Source organism: Nycticebus coucang, chromosome 19 (genome assembly GCF_027406575.1).
Source record: "Nycticebus coucang isolate mNycCou1 chromosome 19, mNycCou1.pri, whole genome shotgun sequence".
Lineage (NCBI taxonomy): Eukaryota > Metazoa > Chordata > Mammalia > Primates > Lorisidae > Nycticebus > Nycticebus coucang.
Genome location: NC_069798.1, coordinates 45,835,890 through 45,853,303, shown reverse-complemented (window position 1 = coordinate 45,853,303; position 17,414 = coordinate 45,835,890). Strand labels below are relative to the sequence as shown.

The 17,414-nt window shown below is 45.2% G+C and overlaps 1 protein-coding gene across 2 annotated transcripts in view; it reads left to right on the top strand.

Moving 5' to 3' along the window:
* The window catches only part of MYO5B (myosin VB), a 341,703-nt gene that overhangs the window by 248,763 nt on the left and 75,526 nt on the right, over window positions 1–17,414 (top strand). For both annotated transcript variants that reach the window (XM_053571966.1, XM_053571965.1), the window contains exons 13-17: window positions 696–818; window positions 1,606–1,689; window positions 8,537–8,695; window positions 9,548–9,645; window positions 14,602–14,688. In XM_053571966.1, the coding sequence (XP_053427941.1) occupies window positions 696–818; window positions 1,606–1,689; window positions 8,537–8,695; window positions 9,548–9,645; window positions 14,602–14,688 (551 nt within the window). The remainder of the gene's footprint in view (window positions 1–695; window positions 819–1,605; window positions 1,690–8,536; window positions 8,696–9,547; window positions 9,646–14,601; window positions 14,689–17,414) is intronic.

Genomic DNA, 17,414 nt, shown 5'->3' with positions numbered 1-17,414 from the left:
AACTTGTAGTCTGAGGTGATAAGACATGCCTAATAACCACTGGTGGGCAATGTGCTATCAGCTTAACTGTGAGGAATTCCAAGGAAGAGAGAAGTGAGGTAAAGAATGGTCAGGAAAAGGGTGAACTTGACCTGAGCCAGGACATGGGGCTTTTAGATGAGCTTAGAAAGGGTGGCATTTCCAGCAGCAGGAGCTCACCTGAGTGAGCAGGAGTTTGGTGAGCTGGAGCTGGATGTGACATGTTCATGTTGCTGATGTCACGGGCCCAACTGCAGGGAAGATGCATCTGCAGATTGGTCCACGAGGTGTGACTTTGGCTCCCACCCTCATCCTTTCTGGCACTTCCATCATCTGCTGACCATCAGGCTCTTTGAGGCTCAGCATATTCCCATGAGAACCAGCCCACATGTGGCACATCGAGGGCACACTGTGACGGGATCCTGAACACCCACAGTTGAATCATTCTTTTTTTTTTTTTTTTTTTGTAGAGACAGAGTCTCACTGTACCGCCCTCGGGTAGAGTGCCGTGGCATCACACGGCTCACAGCAACCTCTAACTCTTGGGCTTATGCGAATCATTCTTTCCACAGTCCTACTAATGGTCCTGGTTTGAGAGGGGGAGCTGACAGATTCCATTTCTCTGTGGTAGCTCTTTCCTTTTCACAAAGCACTCTGCTGTGTTTATGGTTCTGCAGGTCCCCAAAGGAACTGACCAGAACTGGGCCCAGAAGCTCTATGACCGGCACTCCAGCAGCCAGCACTTCCAGAAGCCCCGCATGTCCAACACAGCCTTTATTGTTGTGCACTTCGCAGATAAGGTGGGCATTCCTGTAGCCCCACTTTAGGTAGATTCAAATTTCTAGGCCAAGAAGGAGCTGTCTCTTTTGAATTCAAGGGGCCCAAAGCGTCCATCCTTTCTTACCTACTTCATTTCTGGGGGGTGCCAAATTGCTACTACATGCCAGGGAGTTGGCATTGCCCAATCATATGCTTAAATATTGATTTGAGGGTCACTTTTGGGGGAACTCAGCAGCACTAAGGCAGTTATGAGTCTGCCCTGTTGGAGCTTGAGAGAGAAAAGCGGGGAGGAGTAGAAAAGGGGTCCTGAACGGTCGGTCTGCCTTCTTACCTGGGACGGGTGTCACTCTCCTTCAGGCTGCTCCTTTCCCAGTGACTGGTGTGTATATATAATTTTTCTAAATGGTTTGTTCCATATACGCCAGCCCTGTGTTTTTCAAATTTTAGTTTGTGTATAAATCACCAAGGGCTTTTTTAAAATTCAAATTCTGATTCAGTGGGTCTGGGATATGGCTGAGAAGATGAATTTATACAGTCCTAAAGAAACCTTCTGTCATGGGAACTCCCTTTTAAGGCAATATTTTCTTCCACAGAATGAATACTCAGTTCTCTCTTTGTAAATCCTGAACATTTATTGGGTTTGCATTTTAAATGAGAACATCTGTGAGTTTGCTATCTACTTGCAATGCCTTTCAGGGAAACCCTATGTGGTTGAGATGGAAACATTCAAGTACTCAACCTGCTGAAGGAACCATGTCAGGCTGAGGCACTAACTGCTGTTTCTCTGTCCTGTTGCTGCGGCCCCAGGTGGAGTACCTTTCAGACGGTTTTTTGGAGAAAAACAGGGACACAGTGTATGAAGAACAGATCAACATCCTGAAGGCCAGCAAGGTAAAGAGCACCAAATGAGGCAGAGAGCGGGACTGTCACAGCAGAGCTGGTTTGGGGGAGGTAGGTGTTGGCCCCCTCCAGAAGAGAGGGGAGAGCAAGGGCTTTTTGGTTATTTTCATCTGAAAACCTTTGAGCATGGCCTGATGGAGGGAAGAAAGCAGGAAGAAGGGCTGGGAGAGAGACAGGAGAGGTATGTGACAGGGGACAGGAGAGACAGTGGTGAGCCATGATGAAAACACAGCTGTTATCCATTAAGTCGCCTCTCTACCAACTACCTGTGGACGTAAAGTTACTTAAATCCCTTCATATCTCAGGATCTGTGCATTTAATTTCTGTTTACCAGTCTATAGAACCTCTCTACAAATGAGAACTTAATAGAATGGGAGGTAGGATTTAAGGGACACTTAAATCTGCTACTTCGGACTTTATCACATGGTATAATGTCCAGAATTTTACTTATTTCCTTTCCACGAGCATTGCAAAAAGTTAGCAAATATCGTGTCCGTTCTGCAAGTAAAAGAAAGAAGGCACCAATTTATTGAAGCATATTTATTAAGCCCTTGCCTTGTGAGGCACTGCCGTACACACAAGACAGACTCTTCCCCTTAGTTGCTTAACTCTAATGGGCTGCGAGTGGGCAGATGAAGACACACACAGGTAACGGAGAAGAGAGGAAGATGCTGGGAGGGAGGGTCGGGCAGCTGGCAGGGAGCATTGTGCTGGCGTTCTGAAAGACCGGCATTGAGCAGAGGCTGCTGCTGGCTTTAGCTCTTCATAGGAACCCCCAGAAAAAAGACTTTCTAGGATTTAGGAGGCTTTCTCCCAGACCACCTGATACTGAGCTCACTGCAGGGGCCTGATAACACTGTAGAAATGGCAGATTAATTTATCTTTGGGATAAGCTTTAGATTAGCACAATAGGGTGAGATGATAGAATGGAAAAAATATACCCAGCAAAATAGACCCAAGGACTGCAAGCCAAGTAATCCCTTATATCACATAGCCCCCAAGGATGGGTGGTAGGGGGGAGTCCAGGGAGGATTTTAGTCAATAGCAGCATGAAGACTACCTAGGGCAGACCCCTCGGCCCATTGTCATTTCCAGATATCTGGACCATCAGGGAATGAGTCGTCACTGAGATAAATTGGCTTTGGGTAAATGTGAATATTGTTAGAGTTCAACTCAAGGTTGATGTCTCAGCTCCCCAGGTAGCAGAGCTCCAGTCCACAGTTGTTAATATAACTTTTTCCATTTTTCGCAAGGGTTGAGGGATAGAAGAACCACAGGCATAAGGAATGAGAGTAGAAGGAAGAGGATAGCACATTGGGAGTTCCTTTCTCCTCATGGCCTCTGAGAATGAACCATGAGTCTGACAGTGGCCCAAAGATTTGGGAAACTCTGTCCTGGTTAGAGTTTCTCTTTTCAGGTAGGAGCTCAAATGAGGGGTGAGGTAAAGGGAGCTCTAGGTAATTTTCATGAAATAGAGAGTTTGGTTCTGCCATCATTGACTGTTTAGTGTCTTAATTTGTGTGACTGTAGGATTTCAGAATCTAAAAAGGATCATTGCCAATAAAACATCCCTACCCACTCTCTCCAGATTGTCATGTTTTAGTAGCTGAACTTTTGTCCTTTATTTAATACATGGATTATTTGTGTAGTATACAGTGGTAACCAACACATATAGCTAGCTTCATAGAACTTAATGAAAAAGATAGTTTCATTACAAAGTGTGGTAATGTTAAGATGGAGAAGAAAGTGCTGTGGGAAGCAGTGGTAGGGAAACGTTAGAGCCCCTAAGACCACGCCCAGATTCAGTCATTTGCTAGAAAGACTTGAACTCAGCAAAAGGTGGCTGTGCTTTATTATAGTAAAAGGATCCAGAATAAAATCAGGAAAGGAGAAGGTGCATGGAGTGAAGTCCCGGGGAACCCAACACAAGCTTCTGAGCACCTTCTCCCAGTGGAGTCTCTGGAGATGCACATAAGGCCTCCAAAGTGAGTTGTGACAGTACTTGTGAAATGCCGGCCAGGAACGTCACCTGAGCCTTGGAGGCCAGGGTCTTTATATGGGCTAAGTTGTGTAGGCACCTTTTGCTGAGCACAAACCAGAATTCCAGACTCCCAGAAGGAAAGCAGGTATCCAGCAGAAGCCACACTGTTTATATGAACAATCTAGACACAATGAATTATTCTTAGTGGGGAACAGTGAGAACTCTCCTGAAATCTAAGTTCCCAGACACCAGCTAGCAGTCGACTTTGGAAGCAGGCCATGTTACTTCTTTTCTATACAAGGGTTATCGTTTTACATTAGGGGTTCTGGGGTTTTATTAGAAGTTAAATATAACTTCATAAGAAATTAAAATTATGTAGAAATACATAAGTTCTCTTTCCCACTCCCTGACCCATCTTTTGATGAATTCTTATTCATGTTTAAGCATGTAAGTCTATTGTTTTAAGATTGAAATAACTATTTTGTGTATAGATAGTCCTCTCTGGTTTTTCACTTACCATTTTATCTTGACTATCCATGTGAGTCTACTTTTCTTTTTTAAAAACAACTGCTAGAAATTTGCTATTTCAAGTAATATGGCAGTGAATGCTCTTTATATCTTTGTATACTTGTACAGTTATGTCTGGGTGCATTTGTAGAAGTGGAATTGATAACGCAAAGAGTATGCACATCAGAAGTTTATACATGTTGCTACATTGCAGGACTATATAGGTCTGTGATCTACTCTTGAAATGTAACCAACTTCTTCCTCCCCTTCCCTACCTATCCACCACAATTCTAGCTTTCACCTCACCAACTAACATTTCTAGAGAAACAGTGACCTTATTGCCACCCCCGAGATGCTGTGATGGTGGCCAGCAGCACTCAGGTCAACCACGGAGGGCTTCTGGGATGGCAGGCCCCAGCTGGAAGAGCACTGGGAGTGTTCCATCCTGAACTCCTTCCAGCCCATTCCAGCTGTCCCAGAAGACAGAAAGCAAAGATCCACTAGGTTCCTGTAAGCCTGCAGACAGGCTAGACACGGACTGTGGCTGCAGATGGGCGATTCTAAGTGTGCTCTAAATCATCTGGGCAGATGGGCGTGTCTGGCAGCATCTGTCATTTAGTATTTTTAAAACTTGTTTACTGAACCTCTATTTTCTTTAAAATTTTTAGCTTTCACAGTAGCCCTAATTAAAGATTAAGAAGTAAAGACCTACAATGGTCCGACAGGGTCTGTGTCATTACATTAAAATTTTAATGCTTAATTTGTTGGTTTTCATCTCACTTAGCATAGCTAAATCTCCAATCCTGTGTATGAATTCATAGTTTTACTTAATTTTATTTTATGAGAGATGATTGTTTTGTTTTTCCTTTGTGTAGCATCCTTGGTAACAAATTAACAAGTTGTCATGAGTAATTAAACAGTATGGGATAGAACACTCCCATGTAGCCTACCAGCCAAAGGGATGTTTTAAATACTCCCAGCAAGAGCAGTGAAATAATACCCCGTTAATGAGAACGTAATTAGTAAAGCCAGTTACGCTGCCTACGAGGGTGTAGTGTAGCTAATTGCTTTCTCGGCTATCAGGGAGCTATGAATAGAGACTTAAGTAAGGAAATAGCTCTTTGAACCATGACTTCAAGTTATGAACAGACTCACTGCTTTAAATACTAAAGGATGGAGGTTTTTACCTCCCAGTTTTTCTTTATTATAAAAAAGAATATTTTATCAACTAAGAGAAAAAAACCTTTAAATATTTTTTCCTCTGAAGATTTTATTCCAGGCCATTGAGTATAGGTCAGAGGGACACACAGTGGATCATGTGGCTATGCCAGGGTGTGACAAAAACATAGCCCCTGCCCGGGCAGCAAGGGTGTGCTGGACAGCAAGGACGTTCTGGGCAGTGGTCCTGGCCGTCCTGACATCATCTCTCCAATGCATCCCAGCCAAGGGATCACGAGACCATTGTGAGTCCAGCGACCATCCTGGCCCAAATCCCTGGTCAGAATTTGCAGTAGGGCAGCTGGGACAAGACCTAACTGCTCTCTCTACCCCTCTTTCTGCTTAAGACTTCAGCTTATAAAGGAATGACAAGGGCATGTGTTCGTTACCTTCCTGCACTAATAATGTTCCTTAAAGGTCACACATACATCCCATTCTGAGCAAATGGTTTGCTTTTGTTAAAACTTTATTTGTGTATATTTTTAATTTTTTACATAGGAGCTTTATTGAGGTAATCAACTTAACTACAAAACACCTATCTTAAACATACCAGAGTTCTTCCTGTTTAAGATGTGCTGGTGTTGAAGGGCTTCTGCTAATGTTTAGGGTAAACAGATCCCTGTGTAAGAGATCACTTGTTAGTTGATAAGACAATGTTGTTGTTATCCTTTTTCCAAGATGGGAAAGTCCATGTTTGTTATCTTCCAAAATATGAAGTACTGTGACTTTTGTCTTCTGAAGTCCATTTAAAACCTTTTCTTAAATTTTTTCATTTTTATGGGTACATAATCGTTGCAGGTATTTATGGGGTACATGTGATGTTTTGATATGGGTATACTATGTGCAATGATCAAGTCAGGGTAATTCATCTCCTGACTTGGGGTATTCATCACCTCAAGCATTTATCTTTAAGAAAATAACTAGTTATTTTGAATTTTAAGCAAAATATTTTTGACCTAAAGTTGGAGATTTTTCCCCCAAAGGGTACCATCAACCATGTAAAAAGAATTGATTGAAAAGAAATGTAGTTTTTTGTGTTTATAGCCATGGATTTTAAAGATAAGATCCTAGGCGAGAGATCTCAAACTGTTCTTATACTATGTCTTATTACAGTTTCCCATGTTCATTTTAAAGGAAAGATTTCTTATGTTCTTTTAAACACAAGTAAGTGCATACACAACTGTAATTACCTTTTTTTCTTAAACTGTCAAATTTAAGTGTGTTTTCATACTTCTCTTAATCCCTTTTTGATTTGTTTCAGTCTTTATAGACTTGAATAGCAGAGAATACAAAAGCCAGTACCCATGGGCGTGTTTTAAATAAGGGAAAAACAGAATTAGAGAAGTGATCATTTTGTCTGGAGGTGTTACCTCATGTGTTTTCAAGTTGGAAGAGTAGTTTTTAGAAAAGCTGAGGCAGAAGCCATCTCCTAGGGCTGTCCTAACCTGTGTTATAGTAGCTCATTACTTGACCAGTGTATAAACATACTTCTTAATAGTGCTAAAAGCATAATTGGAGTTGGTCAATTAAAGGAAAAACAATTTTCTCCCTCTCCCTTAGAAATGTGTTCTTTTGCATGAACCCTTTGTCAAGGACGATCTTGGTAACTACTTTTCCTTGTGACTCTGTTTATGGTTAGGACACCCCTTGGGGAGGCTGTCCCCCTCCCGTCCAGCCCTCTAGGCAGGTGGGGACAGTAACCCCTCTCTCTTGCCTATGTCTTTCACTCTTGTCTACAGCTCAGATTGAACCTGTTGCCTCAGTCTTTCAGTCCTGCTGTCAAAATAGATCTGTGTTGACTGAATTTTTAAACAAATCTGAATATTAAGCCTACACCCCTTCCCGAGATTAATATTTCATTTTCCTCTGAATCCCAGAGATTCTACCAACTTCTAAATGCAGTCTCAATAATGGAACCTTGAAGTCAAACACAGTTATTGAATTGCAACTTTCCTAAACAAAACCTTGGCCATGTTTGTACCCAAATTATAACACAGTGCCAGCTTAGGGTAAACTCTGGCTTGGATAGTTTCACTTTCTTTATGACTCCCTTGTTTAATGTTTAAAATAAATAGAAAACATAGCTAGCTTCTCCAAAGTAACAGAAAGGGGCTGAATATTTAAAATCCTCAAGTTGGCGAGTCCGACTTCAAAGTTTATAGTGTGGTTTCGATACAGGTCAAGCATGCCAAATCAGAAATCCAGTATGGTCCAAAATCCAAAATGCTCCATGACTGGAATGTTTCAGATTTCAGACTTTAGACTTTTGGATTAGGAATTCTCAAGCAATAAGTATGATACAAATATTTCAAATTTCCAAAAAAAAGCTGAAATCCAAAACACTTCTGGTTCTAAGTATTTCAAGTAAACAATACCCAACCTGTATGTGTTCCTTAGAGTTGAGATTTTTCATAGTAAATCTATTAATTATGTAAATTAGATCCCCAAATAATGTAATTATGCAAATTGGTAACTTCCCCCTATACCCCAAACATCTCAAAAATCCATTTCAGAAAGTATATGGATTAGAATCGTTTAATCAGTGTTTTGTTTTGGCCTAACGGACTGCATGGAATGTTGTCTTTCCTACCATTTTTTAAATTGAAATATCATTCACATACTGTAGAATTCACCCTTTGGAAGCATACATTTTGGTGGATTTTAAGTGTATTCACCCAGATGTATAACCATTACCACTTTAAATTTGATAATATTTTATTCCCCCCAAACAAGCCCTGTGCCTGTATGTGGTATTGGTCATTCCCCTCTTCACACCCTCAGCCCCTGGCAACCACTGGCCACTTTCTCTTCCCTGGGCATTTCACATGGACGGGATCACACGCTTTGTGGTCTTTTGTGTCTGGCTTCTTTCACTCAGCATGATGTTTTCAAGGTTCTTCCTGTTGTGGCAAGGATCAGACTTTTCTTCTGTCACTGAAGGGTATTCTGTTGTATGGGTAGATCCCGTATCTTTTCATTAGTAACAGACGTCTAGCTCATAGTAAAACTGCTGTGAATACCGGTGTCCATATTCTTGTTTGGACATGTTTTCATTTCTCTTGGGTGTATCTTGTGATGTTTTGAAAGATAAGGTGCAAGATGTTTCATTACTCTCCCTTTGGTTGTTTCTAGTTCCCACTAGTGGCTGACTTGTTTCGTGATGATAAGGATGCCGTTCCTGCTGCCACCGCCACACCCGGGAAGGGATCCTCTTCAAAGATTAACATTCGCTCTGCCAGAACCCCCATGAAAGTTTCTAACAAGGAGCACAAGAAAACTGTGGGCCACCAGGTCAGCCCTGGGCCAAAAGCTGTGATGGAAGCTTTGTATAGGTGAAGGATGGCCACAGGTCAGAGGAAGGCTACTATGGCCCCAGCATTAGCAGCCCCAGCCACCCAACTCAATCTCTGTGTCTTTTGAAGAAGGAAACTCCCAAACCTTCCCTATAGGGAACCAAAAGAGGAAAGAAAAGAAGCCATGGCAGTGGCCCCAGTCAATACTGTAATCCCTGGGGGGGGCCCACTCAGGGGTACAGAGACCTGTGAGGGAGGCCAGAGGCCTGGAGTCTGCAGGCAGGAGAGGAGGCTTCATAAACCTGGGGATCAGGAGACTAAGGACGCCTGTAGGGTCTCTCTGGGTGTTATGTCCATGTGTCTGTGAAGAGAGTGGCTGCCAAGCCCATGGCAAATGCCACCTATTTTTATGTGGATTTGCTCATTCTGATCAGCTTATATAATCACAATCACTTCCAGGATGCCCAGGCCTCGTATGTCAAGGCTTCAGGACCTCTGGTCAAGGGTAACAGACCTCCAGTGTGCAGAGAGGAAATCGCACACAATGTTTGCCCATCTGTCATCTCAGTTGATCCACAATGGTTGGAGTTGGGCATGTTAGGGGACAGTCTCTCTCCATATAGTATGAAGAGTCCCAATCTGGGAAGGACTTGATTTTTGATTACAGCAAGGTTGGGCATGTCAGAGCTGGAATCCTACCCCAAAGCTCTTTCCCCTGTCCTTCTGGGTCAACAGGGATAACAACAGTAATAGTAATAACTACTACCACCATCAGTATGTGAGTTTTTGTTTATTATACATCCACAAAATGTTAAAAATAACTAACCAAGCATTGGCTTTTGCCTCCCAGTTCCGCACCTCCCTGCATCTGCTAATGGAGACCCTGAATGCCACGACACCACACTACGTCCGCTGCATTAAGCCCAATGATGAGAAGCTCCCCTTCCAGTAAGTGCCTGCTGGGCATCAGCCTCTGTGCCTGTTTGTGGTGTTGGTCATTCCCCTCTTCATGCCCCCGGCCCCTGGCAACCACTAGACCACTTGCTCTTCCCTGGACATTTCACATAGACAGGATCACACACTCTGTGGTCTTTTGTGTCTGGCTTCCTTCACTCGTCATGATGTTTTCAAGGTTCATTCTGTTGTGCCAGTTGGCTAACCACAGCCAGTCTTCTCCTCTGTCTCATTTCCTCATCTGTTCATTGTGATTAGAAAATATCCTGATTGGGCAGCACCTGTGGCTCAATGGGGTAGGGCGCTGGCCCCATATGCTGGAGGTGGTGGGTTCAAACCCAGCCCCAGCCAAAAAAAAAAAAGAAAATATCCTGATGATAGAATCCAAGGAGATAATGGGAATTATTTATGAGAAGTACAAACATTTATATGATTAAAATTATTATTGACATTATTTGAGAAGGAAATCACTATATCCTTCCTATTTCCTACAGTCGGAGTTTCTCAACCTTAGACCTGTTGACATTTTGGGTCAGATAATTTTTTGTTATGGGGGCTGTCCTGTAGCATTCCCACCACTGTGACAACTGAAAATGTTTTAGATGCCACCAGATATAGGAAACAGTTACCTCCAGTTAAGAACCACTGTCTTGAGCTAAACGCCTTGTTACCATCTCTTACATAAATCTTTTTCCTCTGCCTCCTTTTTTCAAGGAGTATCTATCATACCTCTCATGAGGCACTGGGCTAAGACAGGTGGAATGACAACAGGACAGTCTTCCACACTTAAGGAGCTGTCTCTCAAATAACTGGCAGTGCCACAGAAGGGACTGTCAGTGGCTCTGGGAAAGTGCCACAGGGGTAGAGAGGTGAGGGGGCAAGGAAGTATCCAGAGAGGTGGTGGCCCGGGCCTGGCAAGGTTCCCCAAAGACCAGCCCACTGGACTCAGGGTCATGAGATGTGACTACAGGATACTGCTTGAGCCTCAGGAAAAGGAAAGGAAGCTTTACAGCCTGTAGAGAAATGGCTTAAATGGCATGTGATTGTGAAGGTGGCGCACAGTTCTGACAGCATGGAATTCTCACACTGCATCCAGCAAGCTGCAGGCTCTGTGGCCCCTGCACACTGCCAGGAGGGGAGAGTACACACCCGGGTGTCAGCACTTTGTCCCTCTGTATCGTTGGTGATTTTTTAGTCCAGACTTGTGTTAATTATCCTTCAAGATCTAACAGCAGAAGGCCGATTTTCCATTCCTAATCACCTTACAGTGAGAGCAGGGAGGCAGACAGATCAGGAGATCCATTTGATGGTGATTTTTCTTTAATATTTGGAAGATAAGATTGAAATACATGAAGGCCAGCTGGCTTCACACATCCCCTTAGGGTATGTAAATGGGGAAAGATGATGGCACTGTCTTCTTTATATGGTGTCCTTTTTCTGAAAGCATTTCTTTTTTACATCACTTGTTCATTATAACAAACCGGTGATTTATACATGGTTGGGTGAATGTACTCAGCTCACATTGAGGAAATGAGGGGCAGAGAGATTGTCTTGCCTGGAATGACATGAGCTGTTAGTGGCAGAGCCGAGACTAGACCCTGTTCTCTCTCCTCCAGCCTTGCTCTTTGTCCCAGACCCAGGGGGAAAGTGTTGCCATCTCAGGAGGACAGAGCGAGTATGAGGATTTGCCGAGCTCATCATGAAGCGTGGGAGAATATTAAGGCTGAGCTCAGAAATTATTTGCCAGATTCCTTCCGGGAGACCAGCTTCTAGGTGTGGTGTGTGTGGAGTCCCCGAGAGAAGACTGTGTCCCAGCCCCATACTCAGGGCACTTGCACTGGGGAAGCCACTGCCCAGCCCTTACACCAGTACTCGGATGCCCAGTGGTCACAAAGCTTGGGGTACTAGAGTGGGGCGTGGGGAGTGGCTGGGGAAGAGTAACAGTCTTTTTAAGCTCAGGGAGCTTCTCACCTTTCCGTGAGGGAGCAGTGGGAGGTCCTAGAGGAAGAAGAGACCTCAGCTGGACCTGTAGTCACAGGTGTTCCCAAGTACTCTGCCAGCACCACTGTGCACAGCGGTTTAAACTCGGTCCCATGGTTGTGCTGGGCAGAGGGACGAAGCCTGGAGAGCCCTCGGCAGGAGGCCTACAGCCCCCAGCACCCCTGTTCAGGTGCATACACTTGGCATGCATACATGCATACACTTCCTGACTCAGGGACCACTGACCTCAGAGGCGAGAGGGGACAGATCCTGTGGACAGTGGAGACTAGATCCCCAAGGCAGCCTCTGATTATGTGTGACCACAAGCAGTCTTGATGTCTGAGGAGCTCCTTATGAGAGTGGTCACTGCCACATGTGTTGAAGGCCTTCCTCTGAGTCTGGACTGCTGCTTCCTATGAAAGACTTAGGGGTAGTGTAGTGAGGGGGCAGCAGCCATTGAGCCACCAGGGACATATGTGTCATCCTGTCCTATGAGACGCTTACACTAAGGATCTTTGTAGTTAAAAAGATGTAATGAAATTCCTAAAGTAGCCCTTTGGTTCAAGACTGTGTAAAATTCAGTGTTTTGCTGTGCCTCCCGTGTCAGTGCCAGGGCAGCCTGAGGCCATGTCCTTGGGTCTGGAGTAGTTGGGAAGACTTGGGAGGAGCTGGGTGTCTGGATCAGGAAGGGCTTGGGTGGGAGGTGGGGAGAGGAAGTAGTAGTGAATACAGGCCTAGAGGAGCTTCTCTGGGACCCTGAGGCCCAGGGCTGACGAGTGGCGCAGTATGTGCCCCGGGGTGAAGTGGCAGCTCCTAGTCATCGGTCATTTGAAAGGTGCCCCTGCTTCCCTGTGCTAGGTGCCTGCTAAGCCTGGGCATGCCTGGCGTGCCATTTGCTAAGTACTATGTGTTTGTACTTCTGGGTCTTTAGCCCAGGCAGCACTCGGCATGAGAGTGTGTGGGGTAGGGGTCACACAGGTCATTCAGAGAGATGGGAGGACACACTGGGAGTCTTGAACAGAGAGAGGTGACTCTGAGGGCAGCAGACCACAGACCTGATCTTTCTTTTTTTTTTATTAAATCATAGCTGTGTACCTCAATATGATCATGGGGCACCATACACTTGGTTCATAGACCATTTGACACATTTTCATCACATGTTGACATAGCCCTCCTGGCATTTTCTTAGTTACTTTGCTAAGACATTTACATTCTGCATTTACCAAGCCTCACATATACCCTTGTAAGATGCACCGCAGGTGTGATCCTTTCAATTCCCCTCCCTCTACCCACTTCTCCCTTCCCTCCCAACCCTTTCCCCCTTCCCCCCCCCCCACTCTTTCCCCCTTCCCCCTATTCTTAGATTGTAACTGGGTTATAGCTTTCATGTGAAGGCCCTAAATTAGTTTCATAGTAGGGGTGAGTATATTGGGTACTTTTTCTTCCATTCTCGAGACCTTTCTGAAGAAATGCAGGATCCAGCAGCGCCTATGGCTCAAAGGGATAGGGTGCCAGTCCCATATGCTGGAGGTGGTGGGTTCAAACCCAGCCTTAGCCAAAAACCACAAAAAAAAAAAGAAATGCAGGATCCTAGGTGGGCTCTTATACCTGGTGGGCTCCCAGCTACTGGGACAAGGGTGATTGACAGGGGAGTGTCAGATAGCTTGGTGAGAGATTGCCTTTTAGGCTGTCGCAGGTCCTGGAGCTGATGAAGCCTACATCTACCTTTACCCTGCAGGACAGACAAGCTGCCCAACTGCCTGGCTCAAGTTTGCACTGAAGCCACTGCAGTCTCCCAGGTCCATGGCTGTGAGCCTGGAGGGTCCTTGCTCCTGTCCTCCACGTCACAGGTGGTTACAAGGAATGGGATAATGTATCTAAAGTCCTCAGCACAGCACCAGGCACTCAGGGAGCAAAAGAAGTCTTGCCCTTGGCTGTGGTTGAGCTGCAGTATGGTTGGAAGGAAAGGGAGCACTTGTTCCTCAGGCCTGTCCATGGAGCAGGGAGGTCATCAAATGGCAAATGGTGGTTCATTCCAGGTCGCCTAGTTCTTTCTCCAGGAAGACTCCTGGTTCAGCCCAGCTGGCTCCGATGTCTTGCCCTCTGCTTTCGTCCAGTGTACCCCAGATTTATTACACGCTGCCTGGCGTTGTACTTCTGTACCCTCGCTCCCCTCCTGAGCCTCAGAGGGAATACTCAAAGCTCCCATAATGTCCTTTCCTTCAGTGTCAGGCTCAACATACACGTTTGAATAAATATCGGGTTTTCAGTACTGGGCTTAGTGTTGTAGGGAGTGAGTGGGTAAAAACAGTGCACATGTCTGTAGAGACAGGAAGATAAGGTTCTGTGTGATCCTAGCTGAGCGGCTGTCCTGACCGTAGCTAACAGCACGTGAGCCTTCTGTTGCACCACTGCTGTTCTTGGTGCTTTCATGTGCTGTTAACGTTTAAGCTTCATGCTAACCGTGTAAAATACGACCTACTGTTACTCCTATTTATACTGAGGCCCAAGAAGATTGAGACTTGCTCTAAATTACGTAGCTGGTAAGCAGCCATGTCATGATTCAAACCGAAGTCTTCCTGGCCTGAAACTCACCACTTTAATGCCTGATTCAAATAATAATGCCAAGTGCATATACATTGGACATTGAGTTAAGACACATGCCCATCAGGGTGTAAATGAGGGTAGGCTCTGGCCTGAGGAAGGAAGGTGAGAGGGATTCACGTAAGCAGGGAACCATATCCCGGGTGAAGATGAGAATGTGCGAAGGACTACAGACGCTGAGATGGCTCGGGCCCACCCGCCAGTGTCTTTTACCCTGTCTTTTACCCTTTTACCCTGTCTTTTACCCCTGACGTTGAGCCCGAGAGTACAGAAGCTTCAGGTGCTGCGGGGCCAGGGCTCGTTTCCCTCCTGTTGGGTTCTGTGTTGCAGCCACAGCCACTCATCACTTGTCTTATTGTTTGGCAGCTTTGACCCAAAGAGAGCGGTGCAGCAGCTTAGAGCCTGCGGGGTGCTGGAGACGATTCGCATCAGCGCAGCTGGCTACCCGTCCAGGTAAGGTGCCCACTGCCACGCTGTCCCAGGAAGAGCCGCCAGAGCACGACTCCCCAGGGAGCCCTCTTGGGTGCTGTTAGCCGTGACAGGTCCTCCAGAGAAGTTCCCCACCACCAAGGCCCCAGGCAGGATGTGGATGGAAATAAGAATTTTACTTTGCCTAAAACATACAGAATCAATAGTAACCACCTTTTTCCCCTTACCTCCCCATTTTGTATTGTGACAACATACACATGATACCATCTTAACCATTTTCACGAGTACATTTTAGGGGTTAAGTACATTTGCATTTTTTTGCAGCCATCGCCACCATCCATCCCCAGATCTCTCCTCACTGGGCAAAACAATGTCCCAGTTGACACTAACTCCCCACTCCTCCTTCCTCAGCCCCTGGCAGTCACCGTTCTAGTTTCTCCATGAATATGAGGACTCCAGGGACTTGGTCTTTTTTTTTTTCTCTTAATTTTTTTATTAAATCATAATTATGTCCATTATGGGGTACATTTGTGGGGTACAATGTGCTGATTTTATATACAATTTGGAATGCTTACATCAAACTGGTTAACATAGCCTTCACCTCTACTTAATTATTGTGTTAAGACACTTATACTCTTAATAGAGTTGACATGTACCCTTGCAATACAATACGTACCATAGGTGAGTTCCTGCTGATTACCCTCCTTCCACCCGGCCTCCCCCCACCCCTTCATCCTGGGCTATAATTGTGAAGACAGGCAAATGGCCTACGACACATGAAAAAAGTGCTCATTATCTTTAATTGTCAGAGAACTACAAGTCAAAACCAGTTTGAGATCCCATCTAACTCCACTAAGAGTTGGTCATATAACAAAATTCTAAAACTACAGATGTTGGCATGGGTGTGGACTCCAGGGACTTGTGTAAGGAACCATACAGTATTTGTCCTTTTGTGACTGGCTTATTTCAGCTATATCCTCAGGGTGTCTCCAGGTCGCAGCAGGTGTCAGGACGGCAGTCCTTGTTAAGGCTGGGTTAGTCCTCCATTGTATGTATCGCATTTGGCTTGTCCATTTATTTGTTAACCATAGACCCCATTAACTTTGAATACAGAATTGAATCTACCATGGAAAATCTATTCTCTTTGCATTTAAAAACTATTGTGCTGTGATTTGCAGATAGCCACGAAGGCACTCCAGAGTTTGCTGAAACCATGCCAAGGCTGTGGGTGCCCTCTGGACACTTGTTTGAAATAGGGGTAGAGTGTGGGTGACAACCCCTAACTCTCGTGAAATCACACTGAATACTAGTGTCACAGAGGCTAAGCATCTTCTGCCATTAATTGGAGTTGAGCTTCAGTGTAGCAGCCGAGAGCCTGTGGTGTAATCCACAAGGACCTTCCGTCCTCAGAAGTCCCTTGCATGTCAAGAGGTGGCAGGAGCCAGAAGTGGGGATGAGGCACAGTGGTATATGTCTTCTTTCCATCTGGCACTTTCATACTGCAGGGAAGAAACCATTTCATATATGGTGGTTAATTACCCACAAACAACTTAACCATAACCAATTCCCAAATGTTAGGCCTGGGAAGGAAGTTGCTGATGGAATTAGGAATGTGCATTTGACCTAGAAAGTTCAAGAACTGTCAGTAAACTGCAACAATCAGGCAGCTTTTCAAAACCCAGCAGGTTCCAGCATTGCTCAGGACAATTGTGTTAGCCAAGTTGAAGGCTGTTAATCATTTCCTTTGAACCATATCTCTCCCTGCTTAGTTAAAAGGACAGAGAGTATCCTGGGGCCCCCCTTATGTAGATACCTATAACAACTTCCTATTAATGAGGTGGACTAAGCTGTCCTTGGCTGAAGGCTCTGGCATCCTCTTCCCAGGCTGCCCTGCAGTATCTGGCACAGCACTTCTAACTGAGGGAATCAGGCTCAGGCCACAGGCACAGTAGTTCAGTTTTCAGTTCTCAGTTCAAATCACAGGTGTCTCACTGTTTTTCAGCACCAGCCACAAGCCTAGACTTCAGATCAGACAAATCTTCCCTCTGTTAAGAACTAGAAAAGGACTTTAAGGACCCCCGGAGCTACTTGTTTTCAAATTGTCTCCCATGGACAGCCAGCTCCACTCCTGTTCCTGGCTCTTGTATCTGCTGGGCTCCCAGGAGAGGGCTCACCTACCAAAAACAAGTTTCTCACAACTCTGTACTGCAGCCCTTTAGTGGGTCAGGAAACCAGTTCAGTGGGTCGTGACCAAAATACTGATGTTTTAATAAAATAACTTTGGGTAGAAAATAGAAAAGGGGTAATTTGTAGGAGAAAGGACATGATGGCATGACCAGATTTCAGGGCTATCTACAGGGAATGGTGGCAAGTCAGGAAGTAAAATATACTTTCCCAAGAACATAGGAGGGACCAGCTCAAGGCCCCCAGCTGATGAGTGCTCAAGTCAGACCTAGACCCACCCTTCCTCCTCTGCCCTGGTGGTGTCACCAGGCATTCTCCTGTTCTTGTTCTTGTCCTTGTCCTGTTACCACTGCAAAATTTATCAGAGGAGGCTTATCTGATGAAGGTTTATGGGAGGGGAGGCTGGACTAGACCTGAGATTCCCTCCCTCTCCCCCCGGCCCCCCTCAGCCCCCCTCACCAAAAGATCTGGGTGGTTAAATCCTTGGGCTTTGCAGTTAGGCCTGTATTTAGGTGTTGGGTCCCATACTTCTTTGTTGGGTGACTTTAAGCAAGTAATCTGTGAGC